At 36.3% G+C, this 27,968-nt stretch overlaps 2 protein-coding genes across 2 annotated transcripts in view; one reads left to right on the top strand and one right to left on the bottom strand.

The window, feature by feature from the left end:
* ClpX (Caseinolytic protease chaperone subunit) overlaps positions 1-10,810 on the bottom strand; it is a 56,545-nt gene extending 45,735 nt beyond the window's left edge. The window contains exon 1 of the mRNA XM_068766306.1: positions 10,362-10,810. Within this exon, the coding sequence (XP_068622407.1) occupies positions 10,362-10,434 (73 nt within the window). The 5' untranslated portion in view covers positions 10,435-10,810. The remainder of the gene's footprint in view (positions 1-10,361) is intronic.
* An 842-nt stretch (positions 10,811-11,652) lies between these two features.
* Positions 11,653-27,968, top strand: part of Snx27 (sorting nexin 27) — a 29,528-nt gene continuing 13,212 nt past the window's right edge. Inside the window, exon 1 of the mRNA XM_068766510.1 lies at positions 11,653-11,958. Coding sequence (XP_068622611.1) covers positions 11,693-11,958 — 266 coding nt within the window. The 5' untranslated portion in view covers positions 11,653-11,692. The remainder of the gene's footprint in view (positions 11,959-27,968) is intronic.

A 27,968-nucleotide genomic window follows, 5' to 3' on the forward strand; every position in this document is an offset into this window, starting at 1 on the left:
GCGGCCGGCCCGCCATCAGTTCATGATATGCCCGAGTGGCCCCTAGTCTTAATAAGTCTGTGCAACCATGATGTAACCTCACGTAAGTGGAAAAATCTGACTTTAATCTTCACAAAAATTGCTCAAATTTTTTCAATTAAAAATTTATCATGCATAAAGGTATATAACGCAGCAATGAAAAGTTTCTCGCATTTGAATAGACTGTATTAAAAAAGTGTTTAGCCAGAATAAAAAGCCGATGAAAGGTTTTTCACCGTAACAAATGTCACGTTTACTTTTTAATACTTTTTAAATGCGGGTAGAAATGAAATTGACTTTTTGAAACGCTCTCACCTCGCGATCGTTTTGAAACTGTCTTGACCGAGTCATATTTTGTTTGGACACCGCTGCAGGCAAATTTCAATCGCATCGTTACGCAATTGGTGCGCATTAGGGCGTACAATCGCGTGCGAGCGCTGCTGACAAATCCCAGGCGCCACTTTCGTTTTCTTGTAATGGGATAATAATGGCGGTAATTCAGAAAGGCTTGAGGAGGCTCGAAGTTAGAAATTTCTTTTACGAATATATATTTTAGACATTCATTTAAACTGCTACAGTTAGAGCAATGATTCCCAAAGTGGTCTATATCGACCTCTAGGGGTCTATGACAACCTGCAAGGGTGGTGAGGTTCCATGAAATGAAAATGGGGGTCCACGATAGTGCTATTTATTTCTCAGTAATTTATTATTAAATCATCAGGTTCATCCTTCTCACTAAAAATATTGACTTATTGCTTATGTTATTTTATTTATAGTTTAATTTATGTTTATTTAATGTTACGTTCATTTTACATAACAGATACAAAATTTTATTTTGTGTATAAATTGTATAAATTAACATGTGTTTTTATTTTAAGTTTTTAACACAAAACTTCACTACAGTTAGAAATTTACAGGAAATCGATATCAGGTAAGTAGGGGGTCTACCCAACACGGAAAAACATGGCAAGGGGTCTACGACACAAAAAAGGTTGGGGAACTCTGAGTTAGAGCATTATATCTATTTACATGATGATAGGTGGTAGGTGTTGCTCAATCATTATTGCTCATGAAATGCCAACTCGGATGGACAGCGTTCAAGAAGCTCCAAAACCTCTTCTGGTCCAAAATACCGCAATGTTAGAAGACGAAGATTTTTAAATATTACGGTATTTTTTGACTCTTTGACCCATGTGTGTTTTCAGTGATGACATATGGATTCCGTGACGTGGTCACTTACGACCAATCATCGTGGTGATCTTTAAGAGAAGACTATACCTTACAGTGAGCGTTCGTTAGTCGAAAAGAAGAGAAATAAGAATGCTGCTGCTTTGGGTTTTGCAATTGCAACGTTATTTTTAGTAATTTTAGGTTAAATAATCTGGCAACTCTCTTCTTCTGCACCTGTCATTGTGTTTATGCACATAAGTGCTGTAATTTTGTACAAGTTCAAAAATAAAAGGAAAGAGATGCAAGAAAGGTGATGTATAGAAGACAAGTAAGCCTGAGGAATGTGAGATAATGTGAAGAATTGAAGAATGTGTGACTAAAATTGTGACGAAAAAAAATATAATTAAAAGTGAAAAAATTATTGAATTGGAAAAACAACCTTCTTAATATAGGGGTAAACAAGTATTTGAAATATATATATATGTGTATATATATATATATATATATATATATATATATATATATATATATATATATAAAAATCAATTGTGACTGTAGGGCGACGAAACAAGTTAATGGGAAAGCGGTTGCGTCTAGTAACCCTAGGCAATCACTTTCGAGGCTGTATCAGATGAGATAGATAGGCGCCGGCGCAGCACGCGGGTCGGATGCGGTGACGTAACGGAACTTTCACTTTATGCGCTAAGACAATTACTAGATCTAGATAAAACTTAAAGCCCGCCACACACTGCTGCGATCAGAAACATCTTGAAGCTAAAATGTTGTATCCTATACCTCGGATTCGATTTTCAAAAGACTACGTACTATATTTTATCTACAACTACCTGTCAAAATATTTTTTTATACGAATAGGCTGTAAAATTAGAATTGTCAATCAACATAGAATGTCGGCATTGTTATCCCTACAGGAAACCACCATCTCGGAAGGCAGTTCTGCTAAGAGCCGAGAAACTCAATAGTTGCTCTTTAAAAATATAGTTTTATAAAGACCGCGCAACGATAATTAGCTTCCTGAGTAAGCATCAACTTTTAATTCCACACATTAACATAAGTATAGTATTCTTGGACAGAATAATATACTTTTTTAATATTGGTTTTAAATCTCTCTCCCTAAAATGTGTCATAGTGTGGTTTAGATTATATTTTAGTTAAGCATGTTTCTAATTTTGGTAACTTTTAGTTGAAGATGACAACACGGTGTGAAAAAGTCGAAGGACGGTGTAACATGTCTGTGTCGAAAGATAATTTAAAAAATGCTTAACGCTAATTGCTATTAAATTTGCTTTGAAATTAGTTTTCAAACTACATATATATATATATATATATATATATATATATATATATATATATATATATATATATATATATTTATATATATATATATACGTAACATAATATATAGACATAACAATATTATTGGTATATATATATATATATATATATATGTATATAAGTATATTATGATACTTAAAATCCTTCATTTCATACAAAATGTAATATGATATAATTTAATTTTTATGTCAGCATATTTATCATTTAATATATGCGTCTACAGGTTTTAAGTTACAACTGATAGGGGTCAGACATGTGATTGATTATTTATTCAAATTAAATTGAATTCATAACAATTGTTAGTAATATACAACATAAATCGACAAAGCGCTCTAATGTGCATTTCAAATAAAACATATTTTAAGGCTCTCTTCAGTCACGCCCACTGCAACGCAAAAGCCTCCACCAAAAATCGTCACGATGAACGTTCTTGCGATGCCTGAATCGACCTATGTCAAAAACGCAACAAGTAGCTTCTTTATGGCTCCCGCTATTGTGACCACTCTTACCCCAATCCATTTTAGGACACAGACTTTCATTTTATTTAATAATTTTTTCATGTAACATTTTTATTTTCGCGCTTTTCTATCGTTCATCCTATGATCTATCATTCCTTTCTTTCTACAATTCTTGTTTTTCCCTTTCTTTTCATATCGAACCATTCTTTCTTTCATACCTTAACAATTACAATTTATTTATATGATCTATTGTAAGTATACATTTTTATATGTATTTTATTTACATGCCTATTTTAACACTTTTAATTTTAACTCAACTGTTTCTTTTGTATCACGTTTTCCGCAATCGTTCTGCACATTTAGGAACGTTGGTCTTGTTTGACAAGTAGTTTTGGGAGACCTCTCCTGATCTTAACCTGATGAAAACCTAGAGAATTGTAAAGATACCGAAAGCGGTCGATATCTGTGCAGAACAGTGCTATATGCTAAACCCCAGAGAACTTCAATTGGTGTTGTTATACCTGATTTTTGTGAATCTTTATCTTGTGTGAAGCAGGAACGTTACATTTGGAATAAACGATGTTTTAAAGTTTCTTCAATATCTATTCACATACTCCTTCCTTCACGATATCTTTTATGTCTTCCTTATGTCCGTCACATGTCCTATCTCTCCTCATTTGCTAATTTTCTTCCATGCATCGCCTTTCTTTCCTCATCTACATTCTCTGATCACAATTTCACATAACATATCACTGAAGTTTAAGAGTCATTTTTATGTAATACATTTTATATCTAGTTTTACAATTAGTTAAAAACGATTCATTGGTTTTAATATGCTTTTAATCACAGTTTTGTTTATTTTCGGCCAGTCTTACCCTTAATATCTAGGGTTAAGTCTTATTTCTTGTGATCTGCACCACATTTACAATACTCAAGGAATAGAGGGCGCGGTGGTCGCCGCCCATCAATGAGGCGACGCTTGCGCATTCTTTCTCCCCAACTCGACCTTGGAATCAAAGCGAAGTCCTCCAAATATAATACAGCCCGTAATGACATGCACTACAAAAGGACTAATTGGAAATGTTCCCCGCATACAATTTCTTTCGAGGACTTTAAAAATGTCTGTCCCACCTTGTGGGTGGACGTCCCACGCAGCGCTTGCTGATTCGTGGTCTTCACTTCAAAACATCAATGCGACAACTTCTATTGCCATATCAACTAGCCAATCCAATTTATTAATATCAATCACTCCAAAAAGTTTGAATAAAAAAGTTTCATTATGACATTGGACGCAAGTGGAGCGCAGCTACCAAATAGACTAAATAAATCGACCATTTGATCATTTCAATAAATTTGACCGACAGAATTACTAATAAATATGGCGGGAAATTTCGTGACATTAAGGTACGGGAGAATATTTTTTCAGAAATCGATTTAATCCGAGTCCATTAAAATCGATTGCCCTCAAAAAACTTCTTAGTCTTCAATGACCTTTGACCAGATATATAATTGGTTTTTTTTTTCTAACTCGAAGCAAAACTACCATATAGACTACATAAATCGCGAAATTGATAATTTCAATAAATTTGACAGACATAATTATCAATAAATATGGCGGGAAATTTTGTGACAGTGAGGTACGTGAGAATTTTTTTCGGAAATCGATTTCACCAGAGTCCATTAAAATCGATTGCCCTCAAAAAACTTCTTAGTCTTTAATGACATTGGACTAGATAAGTAATAACTTAAATTTTTTTTTGTAACTCTGAGCACAACTACCAAATAGACTACATAAATCGCGAAATTGTTAAATTCAATAAATTTGACAGACAGAATTATTAATATATATGTCGGGAAATTTCGTGACAGTAAGATACATGAGAACTTTTTTTTCGAAAATCGATTTCATCCGAGTCCATTAAAATCGATTGCTCTCAAAAAACTTCTGAGTATTTAATGACATTGGACTAGATAAGAAATAACTTTAAATTGTATCCATGTTTGTGACTCAGTACAAAATAGATTAAAACACATATAATAAAAAGATTGAAGATTTCGCCTATCCAAAAAAAAAACCCGAACCATATCTGGCATTAAAATGGCGGGACATTCTTTTATAGAATGATAACATCTTTTTGGACAAGTAAATTGGTAATAAAGAGTTGATTTAGATCAGTATTTCCCAATGCTGGGCTCACATCTCTCAGGGAGGCAATTCAAAAGTGCACTCAACACGAGTTTAACCCTTTCGCTTTAATATAAAAAAAAATATACATGTTACATAAAAGCTTGAAAAATACTGTATTAGATATTTGTTTCTTACTACATTTTTAATTCATGCTCCACTAGTCAAACAATATTATAAACCAGGGGTGTCAAACTCAAAAGCCAACTTGAGCCTAATAAAACATAACTTCAGGGCCGCAAAAAGATCAATGTTCATAGAAATATTTTTTTATTTTGACTGGAACATTGTAATAAATTTATAAAAAATTTAATTATTATTTACACATGCTGATTTCCTTTCTAATTGAAATTCAAATTTTATTTCATTTTTTAGGCATCGGATACACCATCACCTCACACTTTTCACAAAAAAGAAATACAACTGAAATTGAAATGACACAAAGTGAATTAAGATTTTCTATAGCAAACCATATAAAGAACATTAAAAAAAAAAAACAATTTAAAAATTTTATTACATACATACAACAACAAAAAAAGCATATTCAATTGAAACAAAATAAACTATTCAATTCATTTATGAGAAATTAAATTAAAATTAATGACTGTCTGATGAATCGAACAGGTGCTGTTGGCCTTGTGGTCTTATACAGCATGAAGCCACACTAATGATCCTCATTGCAGAGTAAAAACATTCATCTAGTGTTAATTTAGGATAGTGGTGTGATATAGCATAGTCCGAGTGGTTGGAATGATTATAAATTACTGACCCATCAGTGCGTGAAACAGTACCGAACCCATCATTGCAATGCTTAGCATTCCAGCGCAAGTGTTGGCATTCTTCACAATTACATGATTTGAAACAATCAGAGCATAACTGTGTGAACAGACATACAAGTCCAACTTTTAATGTACAAAATATTTATTATTACTTAAGTAAATATATTGTATAATATATTTATTTAAGTATATTATATATATATATACACCTTATAGCTACCATATAAATATATGGTAGCTATAAGGTGGCTTACGAAACTCCTAAATCTTGTCCTCGCGTCCGGTACAATGCCAGACTCCTGGCGGAAGAGCTACTTAATACCATTTTACAAGCATAAAGGAGACGTTTCACTTTGTGGAAATTACAGGGGGATAAAATTAACATCACACACTTTTAAACTCTTCGAAAGAATTATTAATAATAGACTGCGGCTGCTAACAACGGTCACGGAAAACCAATTCGGCTTCACTGCTGGTAAATCAACGTCGGACGCAATTCAAGCCATGAGAATTATTATGGAGAAACATAGATGCAATAAAGAAGATTTACATATTGTCTTCATTGACCTGGAAAAAGCTTTCGATAGAGTGCCAAGACAACTTGTATGGCAAGCTCTCAGGTCTCAAGGCCTCCCCGAAAAGTATGTCTCCATAATAAAAGACATGTACTACAACTGCGCGACCCAGGTGAGAAGCCCGGCAGGACTCAGTGACCCGTTCGAAGTAACAGTTGGCGTTCATCAGGGATCCGCACTTAGCCCATTATTATTTAACTGCGTCATGCATTACCTCACAAAGGATATACAGAATGCCTTACCATGGTGCCTTCTATATGCAGATGATATTGTTCTTGCAAACAAATCAGCGGATGATTTGCAGAGAGACCTGAACCTATGGATTAGAGAACTAGAATCCAACGGCCTCCGCATAAGTAGATCCAAAACGGAACACATGCACTGTGCATTTGCACCAACACAAGGCCATAGCAATCTGAACATCAGTGGCATTCCAATACCATCCGTCACTAAGTTCAGGTACCTAGGGTCGACCTTAAGTATCGATGCAGACTCAACCGCTGATGTCAAGAACAGGGTACAAACTGCATGGATGAAGTGGAGGGAAGTGTCAGGCGTTCTATGTGATAACCGTATGCCCATTAAGACCAAGGGTAAAGTCTACAAAGCAGTTGTCAGACCAGCTATGCTCTACGGCTCGGAATGCTGGACTGTAAGTCAGAGACACGAGCAAACACTTCATGTCAATGAGATGAAGATGCTTAGATGGTCGGGTGGCGTCACTAGAATGGACAAAATACGGAACGAATATATGAGAGGTTCGTTTAAGGTAGCTCCGATCCCCAGCAAATTACAGGAAAAAAGATTACGATGGTATGGCCACATTCAACGGAAACCAGATAACCACGTAGTAAAAACTGCCTTAAGCCTCCCAGAATTCCCAAGAGGGAGAGGGCGTCCAAAAGCTACGTGGTGGTCTAATATCAGAAAGGAACTGGAAACCCTTCAACTTGATGCAGGGACAACCCAGGATAGAGTGGCCTGGCGCAAATTGATAAGGAGACCCGACCCCAAATAAAGGGAAAAGGGAAAGAAGAAGAAGAAGAAGTAAATATATTGTATGTATTAGGTCACCAAAAAACATACTTTTTTTCCAACTAAAAACTTACTGTTTCCAGAGAACCAAATGTACTCAAAGACCACACAAAGTATATCTAGGAATAAATTATTAGTGAGTTTATATTCTGTGAAGGTATGGAAGAGAAGTAAAACAGGAGTAATCTCTCTATAATCTGGTGAAGAATTGAGACAGGTCTAGAGCGAACATCAACAAAGTTTCCTACTTGTAAACATATACATTAGGCATATAAAACACCTATATATACATATATATGTATATATATATATACATATATACATGTATATATATATATATATTAGATAGTTTCTGCCAACAGTGCAATGTACAATTATTTTTAATTAATTATATTAAAAATATCGACCACATTTATTATTTTCTGATTAAAAGTGTATGAATTATTACTTTCATTATCTACATAAGAAATAATTGTTTACATCATATTTCAACATAGACACTTGTTGTCTTACATAAAATTAATAGCTTCATATAAAGACATGTAATTAATCAATATTATATATTGCCTTGGTTCATTAAACAATTATTACACAATTATTTTTATATTCATTACAATTTTATAATTAGAGATTGGAAAATTGCATTTTTACCTTTAATATCATTTCACTGAATAATTATGGTGGTTAAAAATGAAGTTAAAAGTGAAGCTAATCTCAGTGTCTTAATTTTTAAATAAGTAATGAAAGTTATCGGTCTCAAGAATCTAGTCCTCCATAAGGCATAGGCCTCCCTCAAAGATTGCCATGATGACAAATCCAATGCTACCCATATTTAAACTTCCTTCAAGACCTTAACTGTGACAAAAATGTGGCAAGTATTTGTGAGACCCTCTCCCGATGTTAAGATAACGCTTAAACAATTTTGAAGATGCCAAAAATTTTGGAAATCTGAAGGCGCTAGAACAGGGCTATATGCTGAATCTTCATTCCTGGATATAAACCTCTCTCAGAGAAGTTCAAAACAACCACATTACTTTTGGCCCCCATTTTTGGAAACCTCTTGTTTCCCTGCAATATGTGGGGTAGAGATGTTACATTTTGATGTAAAAGTGTTTTTCAGATATTGTCGTGTTTATTTCTAAACTCCTTTGTTCTGTCACAACATCTTTCATGCCTTCCTTTTGTCCTTCACATGTTCTATCTTTCCTTATATGCAAATCTTCTTCCATACTTTCCTTTCCTTTCTTAGTTCATCTATATATGATAACATGCTTTTTATACAATTTTAATTAACAGGTTTTTTTTTACTTCCTGCAAGACTTACCCAATCCTTAGTGTCTAGCGTTGAGTATTATTCTAATTTAAAATGATCTCACCACCTTTTTACAATACTCGAGGAACATAGGACATGGATTGTCATCGCCCATCATATGGTTAAATATGTTAAATTTATTAAGAGCCAATTTTAGGTCCATTCCTATTGGAAAGCAATTTCCAATAAGTCTAAGTTAAAACTTGTTAACTTCTTGTTCTAACAAGATATTGGTTGTTTACACAATCCTGACAGCTTACTTGGTAAACCGAAGTCTAAGAAATAAAGGTTATCTCCTGCTTGCGCATTGAACTCCAGCAAGCCATCTGCCGTTTTTATAATTATCTGTCATTGCAGACTTTATACAACCAAAAGTTATTAGGATGTCACATTGCAATAGGAAAATACATCAATGTCATATATCCATTTGCAAATAGGTTTAATGTTTTGAAAATATTTGCCAACAAATTAGCTATACATTCACCCGCTTCATAGGTTTTACATCTATAATCTGTATATGAATATAAAAATGTAAATTATTCAAAATTTTTTGTATCGGAATAATTTGTATTTTAATGGGAAAGAGCTTTCCCATTAAAATACAAATTATTCCAATGAGTTTTTTCAAATCTGTTTACATTTCATATTTAGAACCTAAATCATTCTTTTCAGATATCTAATAGATTCAGGTGTTACTTTGCCGAAGTCCATCCTAAATAAGAAAAGGACTAATATATAGCTACTTTTGCTATGCACGACTACTGCTACATAGCCGAAGTAGCTATATATTAGCCCTTTTCTTACTCATTCTTTTTAGCCCATTTTAAAAATGTGAGATGGCTATAGAGTATAAAAAGAAGTACATGTGCCTCACAACCCTTGGTCTAGATAACCAAGGGTTGTGAGGCACAAGTACTTCTTTTTATACTCTATAGCCATCTCACATTTTTAAAATGGGCTAGAGACTATCTAGACCGGAGCAAGAATCTAAACTTTTTGCCAGTACATACAAAAACGCATTACATTTTCATATATTCATTGAGATTTCAACAAGGAAAAAAAAAACATAACTTATTTAATATATGTTAGTGGCTCAAAATTCAATTGTTACAACATATAATGCAAATTCATAACAGCTATTCCATATTTATATAAGACTATCTTAAATGATTTCATTATGCACATCCAATGAACGATTTATATTCGAAAGGCCTTAGGCGCCAATGTCAAGCTCAAATTACACAATTCTAATGTTAATGACCTTGTTTTCACGAAATCTTCCATAAAACAACTCGACCCTTTCACACCATAAATTAGAGAATGGATCCAAAAAGAAAAACAAAGAGAAACATTAAAATACGCGATGTCATGTTATCAAACAAATAATATAGATAACGAATACATTGAAAGATTAGCTGCGACATAAGTTTGGGCCGCGGCCAGGATGGAAATAATGTTAATTGCAAAGCCACTCACCCGATGTCAGATGTGGATTTCTCCGGGCCGCCATCCGTCCCACGGACACGAAGCTGAGTCGTATGCTGCTCATTTTAGATTGTTCCTGTTCAAGTAATGCACTAAACACATCAGCCCGCGACCAACCGACAGTAGCGGCAGCAATGCGAACGCAACTGCAACATACAAGACGCCTTTTATTCGTAGCCAGCGATTCTTGTATTTGTTTGTCAGTGAGAGGTCTGTTCGATCATGACGCAACACTTTTAGTCAACATCAACACCGAGCGTTCCAAATTCTAACCAGAACCGTCGCGAACACAGGAATTGCACTATTCTATTTGTTTGAATGATATGTTAAACGAAAAAACAATTTTATTTTGCGGATAAATGAGCGGCCATACTGATCACAGCTGATTTTGATGTGAGGGAAATTGGAATTTTCTTGTACCACGTTGTTTTATCGGTGTCGCCATCTACGTTAAGTCTGTAAAAAAATATTATATTCATAAATAGTAGCTGGTCACAAAAAAATTAAAAATTACAATTTACCTACTTTTAAATATTTCTAATAAATCAACAGTTTATTTACTAATCCATTATTCTGCCAACTATACACTAACAAAAGGCTTAATGCAAAAATATGGTAACACTTTAATATTTACTGATTGAATTAAAAATTAATTACAGTAGATGTACACTAGTAAAAACACTACTAGTAATTACTAACAAATTATACATTACCTAAATAAAAAACTGCAACTATATTCGCCGATAGAGTTTCTATGCGATCTTTATGCGATTAATTAAAAAGTAGTATATTTTTTTAATAATTTCATTAACAATTGGTTCTTATATGATCATTGACAGTATGTTTGTTTCTAACATTAATAATTTTTTCTGTTAATTATTCTTTGTAATAGTTTTGCATTCCTATCTCTTTATCCCTAATTAATGAGGTATATTTTGTTTTTCCTGGTGTTAAATTTGCCCGATGAATATGCACAAATTTTTTTATAAATAATTTGTAATCGGAATTTGTACATCCGCCTAAATATTATTTAAGAATATCATGGATATTAATGACGTTAAATACTATTAAATTCAATTTTTAAATAGTAGAATTATGTATGCTATTTAGAAAAATATAAACAGATTGATATTATGTTTTGAATTACTTTTTGCTATTTATCATAAAAATAATGTGATTGTTATTTGTTAAATTATGCGTAAATTAACGTTTTTATTCAGGCAAACATTTCTTAAATTATCTGTGGTACTAATGCTTCTGTTTAAAACGCCGTCAGCGACGTAACAATAAATTAATGTCATCAGTAGTTAAAACTGTCCAAAATGGCTGAGACAGAGACTGAGAATAACAGTATTGTTAGACCTGATAGAAACAAGGGGCCGGTGGAAAGCAATGGGCCGCGGCGTGTTACTATATATAAAACCGAAACGGGTTTCGGTTTTAACGTGCGGGGGCAAGTTTCTGAAGGTGGGCAGTTGCGGTCCATCAATGGGGAGTTATATGCACCGCTTCAGCATGTCAGCGCTGTTTTGGAGCAAGGCGCTGCTGAACAGGCCGGCATAAGGAAAGGGGACAGGATCCTTGAAGTGTAAGTACCTTTCACTTTTACCATTTACACGATGTAGGCGTAGGCTATTGACTTCTACAATAACATAACGATAAATAAAACTTTGCTATTTTAACTATAACACCTCTTTGGTTTACGTTGAAGATTTTATCTAATTATATCTGTGGCGTAAATCTTTAAACAATTCTCCGGAAACTAGTTCTTTAAACTGTCAGGTAGTGATTGGAGTATGAACTGATTTAATTCAACCCCTAAAATGAGTTTTTCGGGGTGTTTAGCTAATTAGTCGGTTTTATAATATACTTTAATGCGTTTTCATAACACTCATACATATGAGTGTGAATGATTTTTATAACTTTGTAAGACAAGCATAAATTTACGTCAAAGTCGATGCTTATATTCAGTAATGTCTCTTAAAACACGGTAGAATAGTTCCATGTTATAGGAAAATGCGGGGTTTGGGCCTTTTGGTGTAATTTGACTTGAATTTGAGAGTAATGGTTCATATGTAATTTATATAGTTAAAGTTGGTTTAAATTGAAGTTATTTAATATTGTATAAACACAATATAGAGTAATGGAGAGGGCTATGTTCGGAGTTACGCTGTGCGATCCAATCAGAAATGAGGAGATTTGGACTAGAATCAAGACCACTGACTTAGCTGAAAGAATTGCATGTCTAAAATGGCAGTTGGTGGAACACATTGCTCTTGCAACCTATGGCTGTTGGTTAAAGGTTGTGTGGAGACACAAGCTGGTAATTGCGGTGTGAATAGGCCCACTACTAAGTTGAATGATGACGTAATAAAGTAGCTGGATGGGGACAGCGCAGAACTGGTCATCATGATGATCTTTGGTGAAGGCACATGCCTTGAAGTTGACATTCATTGGCAGAAAATGAGAATAACCACAGTTAGCATAATTTGTAGATCTGAAATTTGTTATTAACTGTACAAATTAATAGAAATTAGCTAAGCTGATGTATGCCATTGTGAGTTGAATCTGACTGTACTTTCTATCAAATTGGGCTCTTCAACCATTGTTACCTATATATATGTTAGTTGTTACTGTGAAATATCTTGTGTATAATAATATAAATTTATAAAATGTAAAGGAATTGCAATAAATTTCAAAGAACAGAAATTACAAGGGAAATATGTGTATTATAAGAGTGGATATAGTTGTTATATGAGGGCAATAAAAAGACAAAATACTGTGTGTGAGGGTTTACTATATCTTGAACAAGTGTATATAGTTGTATATTTATTTGAAATAGGGTCATCAATAGTAGTTGCTATTATGAACATATACTAACAATTAATTGAGCAGTAGTCCAGCTGGAGAAGACTAAGATTTGTGATTGTAAGTCATAGGTTAAATTGCCAAGATACAATTAAAACTTTGTGCATTAATGATATTTTCACTGCTTGCAAACTAGTTTTGAGTAGATGGACAGCATACTCTGATTACCATACTACAATACTAAGCTTTCCAAGCATGGTAATTGTGGTATAACCTCCCATAGATATCTTTAGACCTACACCTTGCAGTGGATGTTAATGGGCTGAAACAATTGTATATTAAAATTTATTGTTTAAAACACATGTTACATTTCAATAAGAAAAATATATTATAGATAAAAAGAATAATAAGAATATATAAAGAAAAATATATATCATTTGGAAGCTTTGGACTGTTTACCAAAGAGCCCATAGGTTAATTAACAATGAAAAGCTCTTAAATAGCAGACTAAACACCCTAGAGTACCGTCATCGATTTGCCAGCTTATTGGTTTTTTATAGGATACACTGGAGAGTGCTCAAAGGCTCTTTTCAAACTGATTGAGCCATGTCTGTCCTTTTATCGGACTACTAGGCATAGGCAAAAGTTCATCCATATGTTGTTGACATACCCAAAAGTTGGACTAAATGGTTTGACAGCTTGAACAACCTGCCTTGGTCTATTTTTCCTGATAAGTTGAACTCTGGAGCCTTTAAGAGTAGAGGGAACAGGTTTCCTTTGAATGAGTGTGTACCACCTATGTATTTATCTACACATTGCATCAGATGAGATGAAAGACAAACACCTATTCCATTACAACTATATAAAAAAAATATAAATATCACATATTTTAGAGTGATAACTTTTACAGGGTGATTGGAAATAGGTATAAAAACTTTAAAGATAACATGTGAGCAATACACATTTTTAAACCTCCTATGCCTAAAACTAAATATAGTTATTATGAATTATATACAAACTAAACTGTATCACTATTTTTTTTTTAATATTAGCATTTCAGTTTAACCATATTTAATATTACAATTAAAGAACTAAATTATTGAGAACTAAGAGAAGGTAGCAAATGTCTTAGGATTTCTTTTATTTATTTATGTTATTAACGACTTTGGATCACTTTTAATGATCACTTGTCAAGACACAGTTCTCAGCTGCCTGGTTGTATTACATTAGGGTTCGCCTTATTTAAACCAACAGAACTCCTTGAGATGTCCCAGTAGACTATGTCGGCAATCTCAGAGAGGTACCTCGATGATCTAAGATGGGTAAACCTATAGATTGCTATCTCTGTATGCCAAAGTATGTGGACAGCAGTCACTCGTGTATACCACATGTAATTGGTCCACCTAGTGGGGTGCTTCCACTGCATCTATCAGCTCAAGAGCGTCAAGCTTAAGTCCTCTTTTGAGTTAACTAGGCAAAAAAAGGAGAGCAGAAGTGTCTCAGCTTGGATTGCTACAATTTTTTTATCGCTTATTGGTGAAGCATTTGCTCCCTGCGTTGCCTGATTTTAAACAATAGCGATTTTGCTGTTTAAGGAGTAGAAAGCTGATGGCTGTTACACAATTTGTAAATAGTATAGTTGCCAATGACATACTTGAATTAAATATATAATATATAAATATAATTGTACATTATAAATGCCATGCAAATGACATCATAGCATATATGTGGAGCAACATATTAAATGATAAAAAAATCAATTTAGATACAGGAAATTCAGCAGTATGCACTCTGTGATAGGCACGGAATTACCCGAAATCTCTTAGTCTTAGTCTGTGAATTTTAAATATGTCATTTTTTTTTAAATCTCATAGATTCTTTACGGTGATTTGTTGAATATCTATAACACTTCAAAGGGGTGAATAAATACATCATATTCTGACAATTAATGTATGTATATGTATATGTAAGTAAAAAAAGCATTTTAAAATTTCGATTGATGTATATTAAAATTAATTATTAAATATCAAAATCACCCTATATACATGAATCCAGTGATAAGCTAAAGTATGGAAATAAGACAACTGTAACAAGTAATGAAGATCTTTAAAAAAAAAAAAACAAAATGGCTACCATATTATTTTGGCGGGAGAACAATAACAGTTTATGATTTGTATAAGATTAACCTTGCAACATTACAATACCAGGCGATAAACATTGCACATCGACCTTTAGAAAGAGACAATCGACTAATTTCGGCTTCGTACAGCGTTATGTCTGTCGCACGATTGATATAGGAAGTTTGGGACAGGGATAATTTCCTACGAAGCCGAAATTAGCCGATTGTCTCTTTGTCAAGGTCGATGTGCAATATTTATCGCCGGGTTGTAAATAAAGGTTCCACGCTAATTGCATGGATAATAAAAGATCGATATAATTTTAATAAGAAAAATTGCATTTAAAATGTTAATGTGTATTAAATTTCCTGTTCTATAAAGGCTGAAAACAATATGGCTTCCCACTAGGCCTTGACACGAATCAATAAATAGATTTACGTGATATTTTTATACGTTGTTATGCAACTTTGTATATATCAATGTTAGGTATAATGCTCCGGCCATAAATACAGCTATAATTAAAAATAAACAAAATATTACTTTTGAATCTGTCATTTTTATTTTCCCGCCAATATGTTTCAAAATGTTTTGTGATATTAAAAAGGAGTGGGATGATAAAGAGAACCGAATCGCTGCAATTACATTACATGACGTAGATATGGCGTCAAATACAATTTTTAAAATCCTTCATACGCTTGGTATTAGTCAATTGTTCGTGTAACGGGCTATTGACATGTGCAATGAGACCTCCTCTGTTTGTGACAGAAAAAGATCTTGCCGACCATGTAGTGTTCGAGTGTCGATCAAAGCAGTAAGGAAAAGGATTCGAAGAAATCCTGTCCAAAAGCAAAAGATTTTATCTCAGGAGATGAAGATAGCACCTGGAACCAGGTCGCGTATTTTAAAAGTTGACTTAGGACTTGCAGCCTATTAGAGACGCACTGGTCATATCTTTACTGATATTTTTTTAAAAAGGTGGTTAAATCAAAACAACTAAAGCGGCACGCAAAGGAAGGTCAAGTCAGGAAAATTTGGTTTACGGATAAGAAAATGTTTACAATCGAACAATATAATATGATAGCTCTAAAGAAGCTTCCTAATTATTTAATGGAATCAGGCGTTACCTCGCGGAAGTCCATCCTAAGTAAGTTTCCAAGTTCTAAGTAACCATAAGTGGGTTTGGCACTAATCGGTGTAACATAACTTCTGAAGATGTCTCGTGGAGGGGTGAAACACGTGTTGAGTAAATTAACGGTTGCAGTTGTGTAGTTCGCATTGTTTGCCGCATACGCATTTATCAGCGGGCTGGCGAGCGGTGCGCTTTGTTGCACGACTACCACTGCATGTGCGGAAGTGGCTAAATATTGGTCCTTTCTCCTTAAGCAAGACTCGACGCCGGGTCATATAGCTCAATCCACCCAATGTTGGCTAAAAACGAACATTCTGGACTTCATCAGAGCTGAAGACTGGTCGTCATATAGTCCTGTTCTTAATCCACTGGACAATGATTTATGGTCAGTTTTATAGAGTAAGGCTTGCTATAAACGCCATCATAATTTGCTGTCCCTAAAGCAATCCATACGATTGACAATGAAGAAATTTTCCATAAAGTGCGTGCTGATATTGATAACTGGCTGAATTTAAAGGATTGTATTGCAGCCAATGGAGTCGACTACGAATAAGCTTTATATGTAAGAAAAGGACCAATATCTAGCCACTTCCACACATGCAGTGGTAGTCGTGCAATGAAATGCACCGCGGTGGCGGTTGTGTGATTCGCATTGTTTGCCGCATGCGCATTTATCAGCGGGCTGGCGGGCGGTGCATTTCATTGCACGACTACCACTGCATGTGCGGAAGTGGCTAGATATTGGTCCTTTTCTTACTTAGGATGGACTTCCGCGAAGTAACGCCTGATTCCATTAAATACTTAAGCTTTATATATTTTATACAGTTTAATAAATGATCCGTACAATTAAAAATGTTGTTTTTATTTCAAACATGTATAAAGCTTTTATTTTAGGTTTATATTTGTGTTCACATTTACAATATCTTTAATAAAGTGGTAGTGCAATTCATTGTAAAACATTTAAAGGTTTTATCATCAATGTAATATACATTTGTCTAATAAGAGGTAATGATTTATGGAGCATAGAGAATAGTTTAACCCTTTCGTTACCAACGCTGAAGATAGTCAGCTTCCATTGGACACGCCGCTTGTACCAGCGCCACATTTATGTAGCATCCATTTGCCGTTCCTTATATTGCATTGTTATTGAATTGATTTCTCTAAGAGCACAATCATGTAATTGAATGCGCCTTTACTCAAAAACTAATCCTAAAGTATAGTATGTATTTGGAAACTAAAATTTAAAATATATTACCGCAATAATAATCTACTAAGGTTGATCGAAAGACATTTTACTTTCAATTTATAAATCAGTAGAAATAAATCGAAGTAGAAGGTGCGTTGTTTGCAGTGCAAATGGAAAAAGACGGGAATCTAAATATGAACGTAAAAATTGTAATGCGGGCTTATGTGTAGATCCCTAACAATTATCCTAACTTCAATTTTTAATTTATATATCAGTGAAATCTTTAAATATACAGTAATACTCCGCTTTACGCGACCCCGTTATACGCGGTTTCACTATAACGCGATTTGCGAATTTCGCGCTCAAATGCCTCGAATTACGCGAAAGAGTGCGTATAAATATAATGTAGTCATCAACTTCTCTATGGTGTCTTGACCATCTGTCAAACAATTAAAAACAGTGTTGGGTGTTATGAACGTATTTTACAAGAACGTAAACAAAACGTTACCCAAAAGACAATAGATGTATTTTTCCGTAAAAAATAAGAGTATGTGTTGCATAAACTGTTCCTAGAATTAAAGTGATTGATTAAAATGATTTGTATTTTTTTGTAATAATTTTTGACTATGTTTAATCATAAACCTCGTTATACGCGAATTTCAGTTATCGCGATTTTTTTTGGAACGTATCTCTCGCGTAAAGCGGGGTATTACTGTATAACAATTAAATGAGAAAATTCGAATATCAGCCTACCGCCATGCAATGTACACACTTTGCGGCACATGCCCGGTTCAGTAGCGTCACTTCGGAACGTACTGCGGCAAGGAAAGGGTTAAATGATCAAATACGTGCAATTAAATGTGTAATTAAATAGAATTTACGCAAGTGCAATGACTGCTACTGTTTTCAGATATTTCAATGTTTATTCACTGGTAGACGCGAACAAAAGAAAATGGTTTCGCTTTCTCATGACTATACAAAAGATATAATCGTGTGAAATAACGTTGTTGTACACCGTATCGGGGACGATATGAAAGTAATTATAATTTTCTTTTATACACCCTGTCGGGACATGGTCGTTTACGATGGGCCATATAAGAGAGTTGTGGTTAGGGGGCACTCCGACTTTTTTTTTTGTTTCGGTGGGGGAAATCTTCCGGTATTCAAGAGGCCCTGCCTCTGGGGGGAGGACAGGGGTATGTGGAATTCCTACCCACTAACAACAATAGAACAACGATAGCCCGTCCCGGGGTATGCGTGGATACGCTACCCCCGAAACCCTCGTGGTTCTATCACGATGGTTCGAGACCACGTCGAACCATTGTCCGCCTCAGAGTCGCCGAAGCTAGTGGGAGTTTAGGGCCCCCACCCTAAACTCCCGCGACTCTGAAGGCCTCGTTTATGGTAGGAACTGGCACTCCGACTTATTTTAAGTAGGAAAAGGTAACCTCTGTAGTCCAGGCGATGTTTGGGTGAGGCCTTGGTCTTTGTGTTTAAAGACGCAAATAAAGTAATTTTTCATTGAAAAACGTCAGCCCCAAATTCATTGATTGTATGTGCCGTCACGTACGTATGATCACATCCGATACATTCAAACGCCGCAATGTTCTGATCGAGACATGTACTCGAGTTTGCAGACGACGCGACGACTAGAAGATATGCCACGTACACTTCACACATTCATCATCGCCATTCAATAACCAATCGGTCTCGTTGAGAAAGAGGTCGAATCGTTTGGGCTGCCCAGGGTTCCGTATCGCACACGCTCGCGGACTGCCCGGCGTGGCAGTCGGAGCGGCGGATCCTGGCGGACGAGATCGGACAGGACCTTTCCTTGCCAGTAGTCGTGTCGGCGATGCTGAGCGGGTTATCGGCGTGGAGGGCCGTGGCCTCTTTCTGTGAGACCAGCACGATCCAGAAGGAGGCGGCCGAACGGGATCGGCTAAAAACAGATCCCGCTCGGAGACGACGCCGTCAGCGCAGGGACGCGCCCCGCGACGGCCCTCCTGTGATTGGGGTTCCCCTACCATAAACGGTGCCATCGGAGTCGCGGGAGTTTACGGTGGAGACCTTAAACTCCCACTAGCTTCGGCGACTCTGAGGCGGACGATGGTTGGACGTAGTCTCGAACCATCGTGATAGTACCACGGGGGTTTCGGGGGCAGCGTATACACGCATACCCCGGGACGGGCTATCGAAAATAGCACGGCGCGACGGAAGACCCCGTGGCGATCCCTGACCGGGAGATACCGCATTCCCTCGTACAGCGCAGAGGGCGATCACCGGGGAGGTTTTTGGATGGGAATCCCACATACCCCTGTCCTCCCCCAGAGGCGGGGCATCTTGAATGTCCGGAAGATTTCCCTCCTGAAACCAAAAAAGGAAAAAATGAAATCGAATCGTATATCACAGGGGATGCCAACCCGACCATACTAGATAGAAACGTTGCTTGTTTCTTCCGCCATTTCTTCTAGCGCTGACGCTTTTCGAAATGGTGTTACTAGCCAACCAATGGCCATCGGCCAAGCCGAGGATCGACTTCGTAGGCGCTCTTGGGTTTAGTCACCCCTTGGAGTTTTCATCGTAACTAGAATGTCTAGGATCTCGGTGGCGTTCCAATCCGGTACAAACTATATATTAATATTAATTGTTGTGTTGTTTACCATCTGTCCCAGCAGACTGTGCTGCCAGAAGTTGTCGTCCTGTCGCAATATCCAGGTACGGTCGTCTAGGGCGCCCTTGTGTCTAGAATGTTAAGCTGGTATTATCGACGAGTGACAACCCTAGCGGAGGTCCCCGTTTAATAAGCGAAACTCGAAGGCTCCCGTGCCCCAGCCCGGGATGTTACATACTACTATTTTGCCGGAGTAAGAAAGGGACTAATATATAGCTACTTCCGCTATGCAGCAGTAGTCGTGCAATGAAGTGCACCGCCCGCTAGCCCGCTAATAAATGCGCATGCGGCAAACAATGCGAATTACAATTAACAACATACATACATTAAAACATTACACCGGTTGTTTATCTGACCCTAAACTTGCCGGTCTCTGGGAGTCCAGAACCATAAGGTTCCACCTATATGTTCTGCCCGCTATATCGTCTGTTCGTGGTCACTTTTTGCTACTCCTAGCGATTATATTTACGTACGTACTCCATGGCTCGAGCGACTGAATTTACCATTAGACCAGGGTAACCACGTTTCAGTTCAGTAAGTGGTCATTGGTAACAAACATTGGTCAAGCTACATGGCTTAGTTATTACGATAAGTTATTAAGAACACCTCTCCGGCTCGCTTCTTTTCAGCGGATGGAGGCTTAATGGAAGGCATAGGCCTCTCTTTAAGGCTTCCTTAGGTTTAACTTCCTGAAGTCTTAACTATGTCGGGTAAGGTACACTTAGTGGGGGATTTCGACACGGCCTCTTGTCTGCTGGTGTCTTTAAATCCATTGGGCTATCAATTCATAGATTTTAAAATAATTTCATTACAACTTGTTAATTTATGTTTGTATTTCGAAATAATTTTTCGCCTATTTTACTACTATAGAAATATGGTATGTATTAAAAATAGCGGAACAACCAACCCTATAAAGATCAAACAGTGTTTCATTACGGACCTCTGCCCTAATTATGTTAATTACGTACTAATGAGCGTCGGTAATGAGATTCTGTATTGAATACACCGTCCTATATAACGTCTTATCAGAAACTAAGAAATGCTACACCCGTTGATGTCGTCGCATTCTCTACTGAATAATTTTTAGGTTATATTTTTAATAGATTTCTAACTAATTTTAATGTTATTACGACTGTATAATATACATGGTGATTCATGAATGAATAGATCATTTGCAGTCTGTTAATATACTCTTCTTCTTGAAGGCCGAGTACAATTGTGTATATTCGTATTTGTATCGTTAGTGTGAAGTTTTTACTTTTAGCCATAAGGCTTTTACAGCTTAGAAGTAGAAGAAGTAAAGCTCCAAGATCATTTTAAAGTGGATAGAGCCTTCTGCCAAGCTTGGCAATTATGGTATATTCCTACATAGATGTTTGTGGTAGGTTCAGTTACTGCAATGGGTGTCTATGGTTACTGTAAATTTTATGCTGTTAGCCATAAGGCTTTTACAGCTTCATCGGAACGGAAGGGTCCGTGAACTATAATAAACTAAGGCATTAGGGTTTCCGAAACTGCATTAGACACGAAGATGGAAGATGAGGCAGTAGAGGCGAGGCTTTCCTGCTCGAGTCAGTGTTGCTGTTCGAGTACTGAGTGTGGAGTGAAAGTATGGAGAGCAGCATGGTCCACTCGGTAATATAAGGAAGGATACAGATCCTACCTCGGATCGGCGGATACGAAGGCGGCGTCGGGAGGCCGTCGCCGTTTACGTAACGGACGGTAGGAAGTGTGGTGAATGATATTTGTGCATCGCACGCGTTTTTTCGTGCGATGAGCGGTTGCTAGCGAAGTGGTTGTTGTAGATGGTGAGTTATCGCTTGCAGTGTAGTGAGTGTCTGAAGATAGGATTAGTAAGGAAGTCTTTAGGACGCCTTACGAGGTTTCTGAAGGAGCCGGGGGTGTAGCGAGAGGAGTTCGCTATGGGGGGATTGGGGTGGGAAGAGGCCTTCGCGAAGTAAGCCTTTGAGCATGCCTGAAGGAAGTCTTGGACAGTTTCTAGTTGGTCACTGTGGAGATCGATGTTACGTTGGAACCACCTGACGCCGGTCGAGAGCTGGGTGAAGCGGTTGTGTAACGTCTGTAAGGATTGCAGTATGTGCGCCGGGGCGCGGGCGAAGACTACGTTTGCGTAAGCGAACACGTCTTACGAGTATATTTTTTTTTAAATGACCTCCGCTATTGGGGGCCTCTCGTGCCCCTATCTTGTGGTGGGACAGGGTCTTTTTTGAGCAATTAATTTTTTTCACTTAGTTTTTTTTTTATTTCTTCTCTATTAGTATTCTATATTAGTTCTCTGCTTCCATACTTTACATGATCTTTCATTCCATTCTTTTATACTACATTTCTTCTTTCTTACCCTTTTGCTCTGTTCGTCTATCATTCTTCCCTTTTTCTTTTTACATTTTTTTACAAGTATATTCGTCAAGCTTAGCCTATATTTATACCGATTTAAAACTGAAGTCAATGTTTAACCTATAAAAACCGTCAGCCAATCACGAGGCGAGAAATATTGTAAAGCTCTGTCATTGGCCCGATGTATATAACTAATTGTCTGTCTGGGATTCCCCTTTTCGATGCGCCGCTGGCGATAACGTAATGTAGTTCAGGACAGTACAATTCCAGATATAATATTAATCTATAATAATATTTTGTTTGTCCGCATAGTGAGAGAAACGGTGTTATTACAAGGTATAAAAATAAACTGTATGCTCCCAGTTCTCGTCTCCAAAAATTTAATAAATCGTTTATAGCACCAGGTATATGTATATGTATATAATGAAATCCCACAAACAATGGATCTGAAACTGGAGAATTTGAAAATTAATATTAAAATAAAATTATTGATGTTAATGCGAGGAATGAAATTTTGATGTACACTCAGGAAGATTATTATTGTCGCGCGCTATTTGTAAAGAGCATGGATGCACAGACCGCGGCCCCGCCGACAGCAAAAATAATACTCTCGTACATTCGAAAAATATATAATTATATTCTAGAATAAAACCAAAAAAAATTAATTACCTATACTTCTGGCGGCCGGCCCGCCATCAGTTCATGATTTGCCCGAGTGGCCCCTAGTCTTAATAAGTCTGTGCAACCATGGTAAAGAACAACTGTTGAGTTTTTCGACTCTTCTCAGCAGAACTGCGTTACAAGCTGGTAGCTTCCTGTAGGGACAACAATGCCGACATTTTGTGTTGATTGACTTGAATTTTTTCGATTTTTGAATTGATTCGAAAGTACTTTTAAATGCCATTTGGGCAGCAGTGATAGTCCTGTCCAAAGGTTAACCAAAACTCTGAGCCTCCAACTGCAATGATGTAATTGATATTAAAAATTTTTTTTAAAAATAAATATACATATATAAATAACATTAAATATGGTTCAGATTCTAAGTAAGGAACTCTAAATGAAGGACCCTATGGTAATACATTCGAGTTTACAAAACTTTATTTTGAATCTTAACCTTGTGTTCCATATTAACACGTTGACTGCCACGCGCGTTTACAGTGAAATCCCCGTCAGGCCACGCGTACTGCTATACGGAGCGTATTCCGATATTTAAAAAATGTGAATCGTTTATTGTCCCGAGAACAGCTCTCCCACCCCATTTGTTTGCATGGTATGATGCTCGGTTATTTATTTTCGCTACTTCGCACTTGTTTCTTATTTCGGTATTGTATAGGATCAGTTTGACACCATATCGCCGTTCGAAAAAATGATTCCGGAAGAAGCATTAAACGCGCATGCAAACAGTGTTATGCAGATAAAAGTCGTCAAATGGGCAGATCAAGAACACGAGATAATGTAAAGAAAACAACAACTTATTGTCCAAGTTGTCCCAACCAACCCCAGCTTTGTATAGAATGTTACAAAGCTTGGCATTCTCCATAATTTTCTTCATAAACCATTTTCAATTAAATTCATAATAATAAATATAGTTTATATTAAATAATATTCAATAGATTTGTTACTTATTCTGCGAAATATCTTTCCAAACACATACGAATGATCTGCGCAAGTAGTCAAACAAGCGTCACCCCAATACGAGTGACGCGGCCCGATCCGAAACTTGACTGTCACCCGAATACGGTTGACGCGGCAGTCAACGTGTTAATATCCACGTCTATATACGCTAGACAACGTTTTTATAAATCAACAATACAGTTCGTAAACGGTATGAAAAAATAAAACGTTGCAATAATTTAGACGAGTTATACATAGCGTGACATTTACTTATCAGTTTCGGACGCATCGGTCTTTATTGCAGAAAAAAAAACAAATCCAACGGAGGAACTGATAAGCGAGGATAGAGGCTGGAGGGCGTAAATTGGCTTCCAATTGCCGTTGACCTCATTTCAGATAACCGAGGGAATAAAGCCAATAGTCGTTCCGTTATATATGCATTTCAATATATTTACGATAAACATTGTTTTTGAATTAAAAATATACCTATAAATAGGCTTTAGGATAAGCTCATCATCCACGAGGCTCAGGGGCTAAAGAGAGACGCGGTCATCATTGTTGAATGAACGCCCTTGGGCTGTACAACGGTGTCAATGTGGCGGTAGCAATATCACGTCACACGAACTTGTGCGTGTATACACGGATGAGACACAAGATGCGATCGCAAGGTTCATCGATGTGAATACGACAACCGCTGCACAGATGCTCCCGCACAACCTGAGGATGACAATATGGAGAAGAGTTGAGGAAGTGATCATTGTTAGGGCGTAAACACTGGAACATGCAAAAACGTAACCAAAAAGGCAATGGCATGGATGCCAATGTCTGTGGAGTATAGATCCTAATAGTAATAAAAATTTAAAATACCTTTTTTTTTGGCCAAAAAACTATGCATTGAAGGTAATCCGGGAAGATATTGCCAATTACTGATGGCCAGTCACCCAGCTGAGTCTGGATTTTAGAGACACGTGAATTTGTATCTAGCCACAAAAACGAATTTCAAATTTGCGGAAATGGAAAGAAAAAAATAGAGAACTTTTAGATCATCAGATTTCCTAATGGACATGAAAAGTATTTCCAAGTTCGGAGGCATCAGAATTGAGATATTTTTCTAGATGAAATTTCCCTTGTCTTCAAATATCTACGATTTAATAGGGAACAAAATTGTGAGCGAAATGTTCTCGACTACGAGCCAGTAGACGTGGCGTGGGTAGTCTCCACTAGATGGACCGTCGTCATAGTTACAGGAGTCGCTGGTTACGAACGCAAATCCATTCATCGTAGTGATCTCTGAGGAAGGTCTATGCCTTGCACTGAGTTCTAGTTCTTACCAGTTATTCTTATTTAGTATTTCTAGTTTCTACCAGCTTTAAGAAAAAAATCCATACATGGTTGAAATCACTTCAAACCACACTAAGTTTTAATACTACTACTATAGACTGAACAGTCAAGGTATGGATCAACCTACGGAAGTCGTTGTTTCCAGCTAAACATAACTTAAGAGTCTTCAAATCAAGAGTCAATAGCTTTCTAAGCAAGTATGTAGCATCGTAGACCTCGTCATCACTTAACATCAGGCAAGACAGAGGTCAAATGTTTTGCTTATAGTCGATATATCTTTAAGTTCACTGGCATCAAAATTGAGTAACTTCAAAGGATCTTGAAGGGAGTTTTCATTTATGGTGATTAAAAATTAACACAGTATACGTGGGCGTTGGATTTGGAAAGATTTTCGAGATGAGATTTATCCTTTGGCCGCAAAAACTAGATTTTAGTTTACGGTCGTCGGATCTGGAAATTTTGTAACGTTTGCGAATTGTGATTTGATTTGTGGCCGCAAAAATTAGTTTCGAAATCGAAATTTGAAATTATAGGTTTTTAAATCTATGTGTTCCTTTTATGATTATAAAAATTACCTTCTTTCTACCTCTTTCATACCTTCTTCTTGAAATATGTGATTTCCATTGATAGGCAGAAGTAATCATAATATTACAGTGACTAGTCAAGCTTCAATTAAGGATTATTGAGAAGAAGATCAATGCTAGTTTAACAGCTGAAAATAGATACACCCTGTGCAGCAAGTCTAAGCTAGCTATTTACAAAACGAAACCTGGACAATGACACAAAGACGAAATAAAACTAGCAATGTATCAGGTTAAGATCTTGAAAACAATTTTCGGTCCAGCACGAGAAGGTAACGGCGTGTATTTTGTAAGAATATCTGACGAGCTAAATGATTTGATTTACAATGGTTATCAGGTTCTGCATGTCACAAAGGCTTAGATGCGCAGAATACTTGGAAAGAATAACCAATACCAGGGCTGCTAATACCATCTACAAGTGGACCACGCAACAAAAACACACATAAAGCACAACAACAACAAAAACAATAGCAGGAATGTGTAGAAGAAGAGCGCAAGAGTATAGAAAGGAAGATATCTTGGCAGAGAACAAAGATTTGAGTGAAATGGAAGAGTATCGTAGAGTTGACCAAGACTTACAAAGGTTTGTAGCGCCAAATGAAGAAGTAGCAGAAGTAAAGTTCCAAGATCATTTTAAAGTGGATAGAGATTAGGCCTTTCTAAAGTAGACAGGCAACCTTTTCCCCTCCTGCGCCAAGCTTGGCAATTATGGTATATTCCTTCATAGATATGTTTGTGGAAGGCTTAGATTTTGCAATGGGTGTCTATGGTATTTTTTTTTAATTTTTCCCCCGCTATTGGGGACTTCCCGTTCCATCCCTATTTATGTGGGAACAGGGTTTTTTATTTTATTATTATTTTTTTCACATTGATTTTTATACCTTTTCTCCTCTTTCATACACGTTATCTTTTTCTCCATTCTTTCATTCTACAATTCTGTCTATTTTTCCCGACCATTCCGGTGTGTATGGGTTGTCGTAACACTGCTGGGAGAAAAAAGATTCGTATCAAATAGCGGCAATCATTTCCCAATTGTCTGCACTCAGTAAAAGCAAGAAAAAAACAATACATTGTAAAACTTTCCTCATATATCTGCCGTCACTGTCTCAATAACTGCACATCGAATGTCTAAATCACATTCCTAAACGGGAGGTCAATCTCTTTCGGTAACGTCGCAATAGATACCAGTGTAAATGTTTGTTGTTTAGTTAGTTCATTTATAAAATTAACTGTATAATGTTTGGTTCATTTTTAACTGTGAGCTTTATATATTAACCTGTCTAAATCGGAGTACAGTGTTTTAAAATTAATAGTGTTTATTTTTATTTACAAGATTTATTAATGTGAAGGTGATACAGGCTGATTGGTTCTGGGTGTAAATGTTTTAAAGATATATATGTAGGGATATGCCATAATTGTCACGTTTGGCATGCGCGTTAGTGTGGTATTATGTATGACTTTATCGTACATCCTGTGTAAACTTGTTTGTGAACAGTGACAATCATATATAATTAATGTACAGATTGAATTATATAAGATCAGTGGCGTACCTAGAACTTTTGCCGCCCGGGGCGATCTCCAGTTTGCCGCCCTTTCTATCATAAATCAATTAAACAGTGTTTTTTATAAATTAATACACATAAATAAATTATTAAGTTATTTAATCAATATTAATTAATACACAGAGTAAATTTTTTTAGACATATTTGTATGCACTCGTAAACATATTTATATAATACCTACTCTTCTAGCTTTAATACTAGAGAAATCGTATATAATGCCCTCAAAATTTA

This window comes from Battus philenor, unplaced genomic scaffold (assembly GCF_028537555.1).
Source record: "Battus philenor isolate CCGP_79_NKW_IND1 unplaced genomic scaffold, ilBatPhil1.0.hap1 SCAF_21, whole genome shotgun sequence".
Lineage (NCBI taxonomy): Eukaryota > Metazoa > Arthropoda > Insecta > Lepidoptera > Papilionidae > Battus > Battus philenor.